The sequence below is a fragment of the Chaetura pelagica genome, unplaced genomic scaffold, assembly GCF_000747805.2.
Source record: "Chaetura pelagica isolate M959 unplaced genomic scaffold, ChaPel_1.0 scaffold166, whole genome shotgun sequence".
NCBI lineage: Eukaryota > Metazoa > Chordata > Aves > Apodiformes > Apodidae > Chaetura > Chaetura pelagica.
In genome coordinates, this window is record NW_009953758.1 from 3,886,671 (window position 1) to 3,899,865 (window position 13,195).

At 47.1% G+C, this 13,195-nt stretch overlaps 2 protein-coding genes across 3 annotated transcripts in view; one reads left to right on the forward strand and one right to left on the reverse strand.

Annotated features, from left to right (window-relative positions):
• LOC104391500 (zona pellucida sperm-binding protein 4-like) overlaps positions 1-539 on the reverse strand; it is a 14,642-nt gene extending 14,103 nt beyond the window's left edge. The window contains exon 1 of the mRNA XM_010000814.1: positions 350-539. Coding sequence (XP_009999116.1) covers positions 350-539 — 190 coding nt within the window. The remainder of the gene's footprint in view (positions 1-349) is intronic.
• A 6,194-nt stretch (positions 540-6,733) lies between these two features.
• On the forward strand, positions 6,734-12,511 carry LOC104391477 (cytochrome P450 2C20-like). Of its 2 annotated transcripts, XM_010000787.1 has the most exons (9): positions 6,734-6,922; positions 7,239-7,401; positions 7,884-8,033; positions 8,354-8,514; positions 8,893-9,069; positions 9,591-9,732; positions 10,012-10,199; positions 11,393-11,534; positions 12,232-12,511. In XM_010000787.1, exons 1-9 carry the CDS (start codon positions 6,749-6,751, stop codon positions 12,411-12,413), a joined length of 1,479 nt encoding a protein of 492 aa, XP_009999089.1. In that variant the 5' UTR covers positions 6,734-6,748; the 3' UTR covers positions 12,414-12,511. The 2 variants fall into 2 exon arrangements, with proteins under 2 accessions (XP_009999089.1, XP_009999090.1); XM_010000788.1 differs by lacking the exon at positions 8,893-9,069 and having other exon boundaries at positions 6,749-6,922; positions 12,232-12,413.
• Positions 12,512-13,195: the final 684 nt, after the last annotated feature.

The following is a 13,195-nucleotide window of genomic DNA, read 5'->3' on the forward strand; positions in this document are numbered from 1 at the left end:
GGAAAGAGGAGAGAGCAGCAGGGTCTTCAGTATCCCACACTGAAGATGAGGTCCACTACTATCTTACCTTTCTGTAGTAAACAAGACCCTAGCCTGTACTAGAGAATGTGCCAGCAGGGGAAGGTGAGGCAATCCAGCAGCCAAGACCATATCTAGATCCAGGCACAGAACTCCACCAAAACCCTTGACTGCTTAGTAATATAAACAGCTCTTTGGTTACACAAGATGCAATGAAACTGTTAGGCAACACTTCACATCAAAACCTGCCCCTTTCCCTTCATTCCAGATACGCCTCTGTGCTGTGCAAAGATAGAACAATAAGAAAGCCTCTTGACACCACACCACTTACCCCAAGTAATCAGCACAAAGGAAGCATTCCCTTCCCAGCCAGGAGGCAAGGTAAGCTGCAGGCTTTCTTGGCCACAAACCAGCAGTCTGGGGTCAGAAAAAATACTACCCTGAGCCCCTACAACCAAAGCAAAAAATCCCCAGGAGATCACAGCTCCAAATGCAGTCCTAAGCTGCTCTGTATTAGACATCCTGCTCTCTTGCTAAGAACCATGAAGTAGCTGCTCTTAGCCTAGCCCTTTTAAACTGTGGAACCAGCTGTGATCAAGAATTTCTGAAATGTCCAGGTGGATGCAACCCAGAAGTTTAACACCTTTCATTGCCCTCACCTGCCCCTGAACCCATCAGAATCTGCTTGAACCCTTAGAAGAAAGCTACAGGCAAGGAGCTGAGCTCATGTTGGGATGGGTCTGAATTCATATCATTGGCTGAGAGGAGCTCATCTATGCCATTTACTGCAGTCCCAGAGGAATCTTCACTCTTTTTTCTCCCTGAGTTCTTTGCACTGCTGGCCCACCCAAGAAATCTGCCTGCTTTTCCCCATGCACCTGCCTGCTGTTCTAATTGCTCATTAAGTGACAGGAGTGAAAGAAGCTGAGGGACAATGTTATGTTGCTCTTTTAAAGGTGCAACTGCTTCAAATGCCAGATATAGGGGACTGATATATAAACACAAGAATAGCAGTCCATATGGTGTCTGTGGAAAACTATGGAGCTCAGGAGGCTTTGCACACCTAAAAGGAGGTGATTCCCCTTTAAACATTCCTGACTGTGGGCTACAGCTCCACTTGCAGTGTGGTTATGCAGGGACAGCAGCAGGACTGTCCCAGGCCTGGCTAACAGGTGGCTAGACCGTATGCTCTGTGGGACCCCTACCCCCATAATCTGACAAGTGAGCCTCTAAGACAGGCTTGAAGCACAGGTAAGGGCACAGGTAATCCCAGAGAAAGCTCTACCAGACACTCTACAGTGTCTTGTGTAGAGCCTTCTCCCTAGCCACACATCAAGCTACAGAACCCACCCAAGCCTGACTGTCCATCTTTCCATACAGACATTTCTGTATTCATGCAACGGAATGGGACTTTACACGTAACACATGATGAACACACAGTTTGTGCATGCCTTCCTGTGCCCTACATTTTCCAGTGGGAGCATTGGCATTGCCAGTTCTTTTGTAATCTGATTTCTTTGGGACCAGAGTTTACCACCTTGGGTAAAAGGGGCAGGCAATTCAAGAAGAGTACAGGGATCTAGCTAGGTCATGCAGAGGAAACATCAGAAGGGCAAAAGCACAACTAGAACTCAACGTGTCCACTGGTGTGAGGGATAACAAAAAAGGTTTTTACAAATAGATTAACAACAAAAAGATAGTCAAGGAGAATGTCCATCCTTTATTGGATGCAGGGGGAAACATTGCTAGCAAGGGTGAGGAACAGGCTGAGGTACTGAATGCCTTCTTTGCCTCAGTTTTCACAGTCAGACCCATTATCCTCGGGGTAATCAACCTCCTGATAGGGATGGAGAGCAATAGCAGCTCCCCATAATCCAGAAGGAAGCAGTTAACAACCTGTTATGCCACCTGTGCACTCACAAGTCTGTGGGGCCAGATGGGAGTCACCCAAGAGCACTGAAGGAGCTGGCAGAGGAGCTTGCCAAGCTGCTCTTCATCATCTATCAGCAGTCCTGGTTAACAGGGGAGGTGCCAGTCTGGAGGCTTGCCAATGTGACATCCATCTACAGAAAGGAGGATCTGGAGAACTACAGGCCTGCAGCCTGACCTCAGTATCAGGAAAGATTATGGAGCAGTTCATCTTGGGTGTGCTCATCTGGCAAGTGCAGGAAAATGGTGAGATCAGGCCCAGCCAGCATGGATTCATGAAAGGCAGGTCCTGCTTGACCAGCCTGATTTCCTTCTATGACCAGATGACCTGCCTATTGGATGAGGGGAAGGCTGTGGATGTTGTCTGCCTTGCCTTTGACACCATTTCCCACAGCATTCTCCTTGAGAAACTAGCAGCCCATGGCATAGACAGGTGGACTCTTCAGTGGATTAAAAATGGCTGGGCCCTAAAAGTTGTGATAAATGGAGTTAAATCCAGGAGAGGCTGAGGGAACTGGGGTTGTTTACTCTGAAGAAGAGAAGGTTTAGGGGAGATCTTACTGCTCTCTACAACTACCTGAAGGGAGGTTGTAGAGAGGCTGGTGTTGGTCTCTTCTCCCAAGTAACTAGCAATAGGATGAGAGGAATTTGGTTTAAGTTGTGCCAGGGGAGGTTTAAGTTGAATATTAGGAAAAAATTATTTGCTTAAAGAGTGGTGAGGCATTGTAATGGGCTGCCCAGGAGGATGAAGGAGTCGCCATCCCTGGAGGTGTTCAAGAAACATTTAGATGTGACACTTCAGGATATAGTTTGGTGGTTGTGGTAGCTGGATTATGGTTGGACTCTATGATCTTGGAGGTCTCTTTTAATCTTACTACCATGATTCTATGATCACACACATTACAGCATGGTGTGGATGAGATGAGTAGGATTTCTAATCTTGACCCTTAATAATGCACTTCTGTTGGTAGCCACCCACACTTCTGTTCTCAGCAGCCCCTCCAGCTCCCAGACATCTGTACAGCACCATTGCAGCACACTTGCCCCTCCAGCCAGCCCTCATCAATAGGCATGGGTAGTAGTTGAGACCAAAGGAGGTCTTTCTTCTGCTCTTCTGCCTTAGCCTACAGCATGTCTTTGTACAGGATGCCACTGTCCCAGCCAGCCAGCTGGGTGAGGAAGAGCACTGTGCCTGCTCTGCACACTGCTTATTTCATGCATCAACCATGAGGCCTGTTCCACAAATCACAAGACCTTTCAGCTGCACAGCAGGGACTGAAACAAATGGATCTTATCAGGCTGCCTGTGTGGCTGCTGTGTGAGCAGCACTTTGGGACCATATGTGCTTGTCCAGCACCTGTCTCAGCACTGAGCAGCCACAGTGGAGAGGCTCCCTGGGAAAATACCTGGACTTTGGTAGGGAGGGAGACTTCACCTCTGCAGAAGCTGAGCATTGTGCCAAGTCAGCTTGCCCAAATCTCACAGCCAGTCTACGACTGCTGAATGCTTCATTTTAGTGCATTACCTGCTGATAACTGTGTAAATAATGACAAACAAACAAAGTACTTTGGAGCTATACAGAGAGTTTTAATTACACTTTAACCTACAAATACTTTTTCTATGCCAACAAAATGCCAGAAAAATGCCCACAGGTACGTGAAGAATGACCCACAGGTCATCACACTTGGAGTGCTGTAGGTTCAAGCAATGCCCATGATTAGAACAGTTTCAGGTAAGCATCCATTTCTAATTTCTACACATATACTTGACAGTCATGTTGGCAGATGTAGAGATAGGATGCAAGTGAAATAAACCTGAAATTTATGGAAATGAAATGCTTTTTTTTTGGAAGAAGTTGTCATAGGCAGTGGAAAACAGCCTTGGCTGAGAGGAAACAGGCAGGCCTCTTCCTCAAAAATCTGCCTCATCCATTTGAAAGTTCTCATACATTACAATGACTGACCTATAAGCACCAATCTAGTTAGCACCCAAGAGCACCACAAACAGGACATGCAGAGGCTGAAGGTAGGCCAGGAAAATATGTCTGTATGTCACTAGCTGGAGGTGATCATGACCCTGGCAAGCTAAACTCTTCCTGGCATGTCCATCAGGAAAATCCTCTCCTTTGAGCAATTTTGAGTCTTGGAGACTGAGGCAGGCATAGTGGCAGTATAGGAGCTGCCTTGGCTGTAGAAAGCTCTCTGGAGACCTGTGGGAGGAAAAGGATGTATTAAACATCATCGTCAACAAGTGGTGGAAAGAGGAGTACGAAGTGCTCTGCGCCTTGCGGGCCTGTCTCCAACACGATTGCTGTGTCCAGCCTGTGCCCTGCCCCCTACGTACTGCAAAATGGCAGTAAGTGGAGGAGTGACTCAGTCAAAACACTCTTCAACAGAAGCTGAACAACCTTTGCAGGTGGCAGGGATACCTGTAGCACATGTCCCGGGGATGAGAGGTACTGGCTGCACAGTGGGCAAGAGTGGCATGTTGCTGTACCACCCTCTGAACTGAGGTCCAAAAAGGGAAGGTGCAAGGCAGCAAACCTGCAGGGGATTCTACACAGTGATGACAGGTTTTCTTCAAGCCTGAGCTTTATTTTAGTAAAAAGAACCAAAGCTACAACACCAGTAGCCTTTTATTTGAAGATCCCTAATACATGCCTCCAATGAACTTAAAACCAAACTTCCCAGGGAAAATGGAGAGGAGGGATTTTCAGCCTGGCCCTCTTGTACTTTGACATGGATGGAGGAGGCAGACCAGCTCTGCCTACTCTTTGTATCTGCAAACAGGAGTGAATACTTGGACACTACTGTGATGTGAAAAGGCCCATGATTTTCCCACAGGGGAAGCTCTGAGGGACTAGACTTAAGGGTTTTCCTCCCTTATAAATATCCAGTGTGTCTGCCAGGGTGCTGGGAATATTTGGAATATAATGATTTTATCATGATAAAAATGAAAAAAAATTCAAAAATATTCCTAGTTCCAGGGGTTTTGCCCAAAATATGTTGTAAACTGTGAGACAGAGTTAAGAAGTGAACCCTTTTCTCCAGGAATGGTGGAACTTTACAGGAAAGGCTGTAAATCCATGAACACCAATGGCAGAGACTTCATGTCACGGTGCAAACTCCTGTGAACTCCACTTTCACCAGGTGGAAGTTACTAGAGCTACATAAACGTCCATGAACTGCCCTGGCAATATCTGAGCTGATGCAGGAGTTCAGGTCATCAGTTGAGCAACTAGCCCAAACTTGTTGGCAAATAAGTTTTTCCATCAAAGTATCAATTACAGGTCTTTAAGAAGTGAAAGGAGATTTGAAAAGAACAACTAGGAAATTGTTACACCTATGGGAGAGAGCATAGAGACTTAATGACTCTTAGGGAAGCTACAAAAGTTTTGAAAGCAAAGACCTTAATAGCCCCTCTTAGTGAAGGGGAAGCTCGCAGCAACACCCTGTTGCACAGCAAACCCAGCACACTCCAACCAAACACCCAGTTCACACAAGCTCCCCACTAATTTTTGTCAAGTCCCACATCACCTATTCTCACAACATCCTCTGCCCAGTTGGATGAGATCTATCTGCCCGTGGAAGTGTCACAGCTCAGGAGAGACAGAGGGATATGGCCAGACTGAGCAAGCTGAGCACAGGCAGTGCCGGTGCCACAGCCCTGAGGGTTCTTTCTGCCTGCTGTTGAGATCTTGTAGGTACACAGCCCCTGAAGTAATCTTGGGCAAGAAGCCTCCAGCTCTTTTCAAAGTCCTTGCAACATGCCAGACATTCCCTGCAGCCTTTCAGAGCACTTCTGGCCCTTCCAGGGAAGCAGTTCCTCCTAGCAGATTCAGACACCAACAAAACAGGAACTTGCACATGCCAGCTTCCAGCTCTAGACTTGGGGGGCTTTTTGCGGTCATTGCAAGCGCAAAGATTAGTAGCCAGGTTGCACTAATGTATACCCAGCTTCTGACAACTGCAATTCTGTCTCATCTTGGGAAGCCACTCCCCAGAGACCCTCTCAAATTATTGATTGCTCCCTTCTCTACCTGCTTCTTTCACTCTTTCTCTCCTCTAGAAGACCTTGAAGAGGTCAGGGTTCCAAGGTCTAATCCCCTTTTCTTATGTCTTTATTTTACCTCTCCCAGCATGTCCTTTCTTGTCTATTGTGATGTCTGGAGAAGTTTCTGCCCTTGTTACATGGGTATTTTATACTTTCCTCTCTTGTTAGGCCAGACATCCCTAGGGTCAGAGGCCGAGGCAATTGCTGTGCGCTGAGGAGAACACGTCAGTATGTTCTTTGGCACATCACATGTGGTTCGAACTCCACTGATAATATCAGGAAGACTTCAGGAACAACCAAGGATGGTCCACCTCACTGAGAGCTTGTACAATCAACACCAAAGAACAGAAAATTCAGATGGCATTAAAGTACTTGGGAAATGCTCTCATGACAATGAGTTTCTGGTAGCACCTGAGTTGAAGAGCACACCCTTTAACAATGAACTCCAGTTGAAAAAACCCCCCTTGTTTCATTTTATAATCACATTAGAATTTCCTAACTTCTCTTGGCATTAGTTGGCTTTTGCAGTTGTCTGAGATCAGGTGTGTCTTCAATGACCAATTGATACCAAGGGAAGTCCTTATTTCATAACACAAGGCAGCCTAACAAATCATTGACTAGCAACATTGCTTAACTCAGCCACGTGATCCAAAATTTGCTCTTGAGCTAACATATCTAACACAGCCCTTCAGTATATAAACTTGAGCTCTTGTAGCTAGAGTTACTGCCTCCTGAGCTGCCAAAGCAAATGGAGCTCCTGGGAGCTGTTGTTTTACTGGTTTGCATAGCTTGCCTGCTCTCCTTTGCAACATGGAGAGTGAAGTCTGGAAAGGGGAAGATGCCTCCAGGACCAGCTCCCCTTCCCATCCTAGGTAATGTGCTGCAGGTGAAACCAAAGAACTTGGCCAAAACCCTCGAGAAGGTAAGGCCACTTTCTTCGTCTCTCATACTTTCTCTGAAGGTGAGAAAAGTTTGGAACTTGTGCATGGGGACAACCTGTGGCCATAGCTTGATGACTGGCAATCCCAAAGGAGCAGAAAAGTCACGGGGATCTCAGCTGCTTCTCCTCATTGCTGTTGCTATATTTGTTCAGACCTTGATAGTTGGGAACCCTCTCCACACCTGCTTTTATCATGAGAGGAGCAAATCTTCATGTTGCTGATCAGTGAGGCTGCACTGCCTGCAGGGGGATGCAGCAGCAAGGCTGCTTTTCAACTCGTCCTCCTTATCTATTGCAGCTCAGTGAAGAGCATGGGCCAGTGTTCACAGTGCACCTGGGCTCTGAGCCAGTGGTGGTGCTGCATGGATATGATGTTGTGAAAGAAGCCTTGATTGATCGTGCAGACGAGTTTGCTGCCAGAGGACACATGCCCATAGGAGATAGGGCTAACAATGGACTAGGTATGTTTGTTCCAAGTTCCTTCTGAAGAGAAGGGAAGGGCTGAGGATATGCTTGGAACACACACATATATGAGGGAAGACTGCAGGAAGTGGGTGGGTTCCACCTGGGAAAGGAAGGCAAAATGGGCAGTAATTGCTGGCATCCACCACTCAAAGAGGGTGGCAGAGAAATGGAGCTGGGCTGAACTCAGTGATGGGCAGAGAAAGATCAAGTGGCAACAGCCACCAGTTGCAGCAAGGGAAATTATGTGCAGATAGAAGCGATGATTTGTTCACAAGGAGGTTGGGTATATGGTGGAGAAAGCCAAAAGCAGGCAGCTGGATTACGGGCCCTCCAGAGCTTGTCTCCGAACCACAGTAATCTAAGACACCAGCATTTCAGTGCTTTCACAGGGATAGGATTCACCATCACCATGAGCCTCTGTTCATCTCACACCCAACACACGCAAATCAGGTCTCCCCTCTTCCTTCTTCCTCTGCAGGGATTGTTTTTAGCAACAACATCGAGTGGTTACAAGTCCGGCGGTTTACACTCAGCACTCTGCGCAACTTTGGAATGGGGAAGAGAAGCATTGAAGAGAGGATCCAGGAGGAAACTGAGTACTTGCTGGAAGAGATCAACAAAACAAAGGGTACAGTCCCTTTTTAATACAGCATCTGTTTGGGGGGGGGAAGGAAAAAAAAAAAGGGACTGTATTAATAGAGCCCATGTCTTTAGCATAGAACTGAGGTTCCCCTGTGTTTGGCCCACACACCAGCTACCCCTCATTACAAAGCAGGAAATAATTCTGTGATCATGTACTGTTCTTTTTGGAGGACCCTCCTGTGTCACTTAGAGACTGTGATCTGGTATTTCCACTAACAATCACAGCTCAGGTTACCCACGAAACTCATAAGTAGCCATAGTTTTGGATGGGGTTTTTTATGGTTTGTAACTTTTCTGAAATTACAGGAACACCTTTTGATCCAACCTTCATGCTGAGCTGTGCTGTCTCCAATGTCATATGCTGCATTGTCTTTGGGAAACGATATGACTATAAAGACAAGAACTTCCTGTCCCTGATGAACAACATGAACAACATCTTTGAGATGATGAACTCCCACTGGGGACAGGTACATTTAGCAGTCATTTCACAGTGGCAATATTATTTCAGTGGAGCAGGAGGCCTTCCTCTCAATGAAGTCCCATTTCAGTCTTCTAACTAGGACCCCATCAATGCTCTGCTCCACAGGATGGAATTTGTCCAAGAGCAAGAATCACCCTCAGCAGTGGAGTTCGCTTTGCCAGCTAAATGCAGCTTCCCCCTAGCCCTGAACACCCTTCTTTTCCACCACTAAGGTTCTTACTACCACTAAACAAGTTCCTACTGCCCTGTCAGGCTGCCCAGCCTCCTAGCTCTGCTGCTTGGCTCAGCTGAGAGGATTGTGGCCATTCTAGGCTTTTTGCTGATATCAAAGGATGAGGCAATGGCCATGTTTCTTTCCTTCCAGCTCTACCAGATGTTCCCAAAGATCCTGGATTTACTTCCTGGCCCACACAACAAAATATTTGCAGAATTTGATGCTCTAAAAGCCTTTGTGTCAGAGGAGGTGAAGATGCACCAAGCCACCCTGGATCTCAGCTCCCCTCAAGATTTCATAGACTGCTTCCTCAGCAAAATACAGGAGGTAAGGAAACAGGATACAGCCCCAGCTCATCCCCCAACACACCTACACTAAGTTCCTTCCTCTTCTAAGTAACAGAGACAGTGGGATAACCCCCTCCTGGGCAGCTGGGCTGTGTGGTGGGAAGATAACAACAAAACCCCAAATACTGCTTGTGATAGAGCTTACAGTTCTGGGTCTGCACATTCACTGACCCACTACCTGCACCTGTTCTGACTGCAAGACCTTCACCTCCTCTCACTGGAACACAGCACGTTTGCAGTCTGATCTTACAGATCTTTCACTGAAAAGCAGTTGGCACAGCAAGGGCAAAGAGGCAGCTAGGTACCACTCAGTGCACAGCTTGAAAGAAGTTTACTCTGGGGTTGAGCTTACTGCAAATACTGCATTGCAATGTCCCAGCTGGCTGCTCCACCTTAGCAGAGAAATGCAACAGCTCTAGGTTAAAAGGAAGGCCCAGGATGACACCAGAAAAAGCCACTTTTCTCATTTCAGACTGACAAATAACCCAGCCTTTTCCCTAGGAGAAAGAGAACCCCAATTCCACTTTCCACATGAAGAACCTGATAACCAGTGCCTTTGATTTGTTCATTGCCGGGACTGAGACAACTAGCACCACCGTAAGATATGGGCTTCTGCTACTTCTCAAATACCCGAAGATACAAGGTACTGTCTGTGATCTCTGCCTTTCTTCCAGCTTTTCTTCTCATGTTTTACTCAAATAGGCAAAGTCCTTGCACTTGTCATCCACAGCTTCATCTCCCAGTACTCCTGTTAACTAAGTCACTAGGAGGACCTGCATGGGCTGCAGTCTAGTGTGTTCTAGTCAGCACCAAAGCCAACATCAATGTTCCTGTCATATGCAATTTGTGGACAGCTTAGGGCAACCTGTTTAGGTAGGTTTGGTTTTATTTACCCATTTTTTGTTTGTACCTCTCATGACAGAGAAAGTTCAAGAAGAGATCGACCGGGTAGTAGGACGATCACGAAAGCCTTGTGTGGCTGACCGGACCCAGATGCCCTACACAGATGCCGTGGTCCATGAAATCCAGCGCTTCATATCCCTCATCCCTCTGAGTGTCCCTCATGCTGTGACAAAAGACATCTACTTCAGAGAGTATGTCATTCCCAAGGTTAGTGGGCAAGCTCTCTGAAGTTCAACAAGGTGGCAGCACATTCACTCCTACATTGTCAGTTACAAGCCAGAAGCTAGAAATTCTGAGAGTCAGAATAGTCTGAGCCAGAAGGTCAGAAATTCTGACCTCGTTGTTACCTAGCCCTTCCTGAAGGTTTTATCCTCAGGCTCTTGCAACTCACTTGTTGCACACTCCATAGGCCTAGACTGTAACAGTAGCTCAGCAAACCTTCTCTAACTTGCTCTGCAGCTTCACCTGTCTGAAGAAACACAGTGGGTTCATCACAAAAAAAAACCCAAAACAACAGGGCAGTGACTTCTCACATAAGAACCAGTAGAGCTGTGGAACTGCTCACCATCATCCAGGAGAGCCTGTGCAAATGCTGGGCAGCAAAGTCAGTCAGTGGTTATTGAGCACAGAAAGCCCCTGAGCCTCAAAGTGCTTTAGACAATGTTTGCATTCAAGGGAATAAACAAAACCTGCTTGCCCTGTTCTTACACACATTTTACACACACACTGCTGGCCACTGCCAGAGGCCTAGATCAACCCATGCCTGTCCTGGCCTGCTGCAGCAATGCTTGTTGATATTCTGGGTGACCATCTACAGCAAGGGAACAGCAGCACTGTTGGGTTGTTGACATTTTGATTTTTAGTGGTCTACATTAAATGCAAAGGCAGGACCCAGAAACAGTTCATCTTCCAGCAAAGCTCTTCCAGCTCTTGTGCTGTCACTGCTGGATTATTTATCCCACCTCTATATCAATGGCTAGTCAGGAAGAGGGAAGGAAGAGAATTGTGGCAGGAGAAATTGGTCAGCAGAGGGGAAGAGAGCTTCATTTCCACAACCTTGTGTGCTTTTTTGGAGCTTGCAGAAAAGAAGAAACATGTCCACAAGTTTATTATTTTGAAACACTAAGAAAGAGGAAGAATTAGGTGGGGTGTCTCCAGGTGACCAGAGCAAGGTGAGGATCAATGGTCTGAAAGTGAGATGGCACATTCAGGAAGAGCACTCAACAACTGCCCTTACTGTGGCATCTAGCTGCTTCCCCAAAGGAAGGGTCCCCAAAGGGAAACCAAAGGCACTGGTAGAGCTGTGCTGGGAAGCTCAGTATTAATTTGGCAGGCAGTGGGATTAAGTGATTTAACTTACCTCCCCTTCCTGTTCTGCTCTTCTCCTTTTGTTACCTTAGGGCACCACAATCTTTCCTGTCCTCAGTTCTGTCCTCCATGATGGTAAAGAGTTTCCAAACCCAAATGAGTTCAACCCTGAACATTTCTTGAATAAGAATGGCACCTTTAAGAAGAGTGACTTCTTCATGCCCTTCTCAGCAGGTAAAACACACGCGCTCTCTCTCTTCCTCTCTCTGTTTACCTCCTCCTCTGGACACCACCCTGCCTTTCTCAAAAAAACACACTCCTTCTACCCAGTGTGGTCCCTCTGGTGCTTTCTTGGGGCTCACAGCTCTCTGAATAACTCCTTGCTGCTCCCTTTCCTAGCTGCATCTTCCATCTTGTTCAGGCCTGGTAGCTTCTCAAATCACCTACTAGGAGTTTCTGATATAATTACATGAATGGGACCCACTAACTCTTCCTAAAATACCTGTCATCTTCCTAGACAATCACCAAAGTCATCCTTAACCAACCTTTCTTTCTGGGTATCTCCACTTTTCCCCAGCACCTCTTAAGTACTGCTCAGGCTACATGCAACTACTCACCTACCAATAGCCCCAATCCTTTGTTTTCTCACCTGTGCTCTACATCACCTTGTTCTCTCTCATCTTGCCTCCTTCGATGCCTCCTCCATGTTTAAGATCTCTCCTGCTCCTGTTCTTTCTTCACACACCCAACCACACTGCCATGGGTCTTTCTCCAGCAAACTCTTCTTTTGCAAAGCCCTTTGTAATCCTGACAGTTGTCTCACTCCCGCAGCTGCATCTGGTAAACAAAGCTGCGCAACACATCTGCTTAGTACAAACTCTGGTCTACTTGACAACACCTGCTGACTGCTGTTTGCTGTTTTCACCTCCAGGGAAGCGAATATGCCCTGGAGAGGGCCTAGCACGCATGGAGATATTCCTGCTCATAGCCACCATCTTGCAGAACTTTACCTTGAAGCCTGTCATCAACCCCGAGGAGCTCAACATAACGCCGACACTGAGTGGGACAGGCAACGTGCCTCCTGCCTACCAGCTCTGTGCTCTCCCCCGCTGAAAAGCACAAAACTGCTCTCCAGGCTGTCCTGAGCCTGGCTGCTCCTTTATAGCTCCCTTACTAAAGCCAGTGGCAGGAGCATTGGCTCACCTTTCCAAGGCCTTCAGGAAGGCAGCCCAAATACAGGTACATGCCGCGAGTAGACACCTTCAAACCCTCCTAGAATTGCCCTGGGTGACATTGCAGCCTGTTGCACTGACACTCTGTCCACAGATTCACTGAGCATAGTGGCTGCATCAAACAACTGATTTTCTCACAAACATGGCTCCTATGGCTGCCCACAACCTGCTTCTTCCACAGCACGTACCCCACCAAGAACAGCATGCTTTGCAACTTCCCAATAAAGAAAAATCTATTTTTGAGGACTTGAGCTGTTACTTTCTTTGGGTTGGGGTATGTGGGGAATGGTCCATCTTCTTCCCCCCACATAAGTCTAAACAAAAAATGCCTTTCAAGCCAGCAAAACAAGAGTGATGCCTTTTCACTGATTCACTCAAGGACCGAATGAGCAGGCCTCTTGCCCTACCAGATAAGTGCATGGCAAGGAAGCAGCACAGGGGTTATGATAACTGGCAGAAAAATGGACAACAGGCTAAAAGGTGCCTCTGACAGAGTACGTACCCGGCCAATGCTAACTGGCTGATTTGAACAGTGGTGCTCTCTCGAACAGTGATTCCTATCTATGAAAGAAAGCAAGCTCTGCAGGGGCTCTTCGTCTGCCAGACCCTTGCTGCGGTACCCGAAACTGCCCGCAACGCCAGCCCGCTGCCCCGGAGGGACGC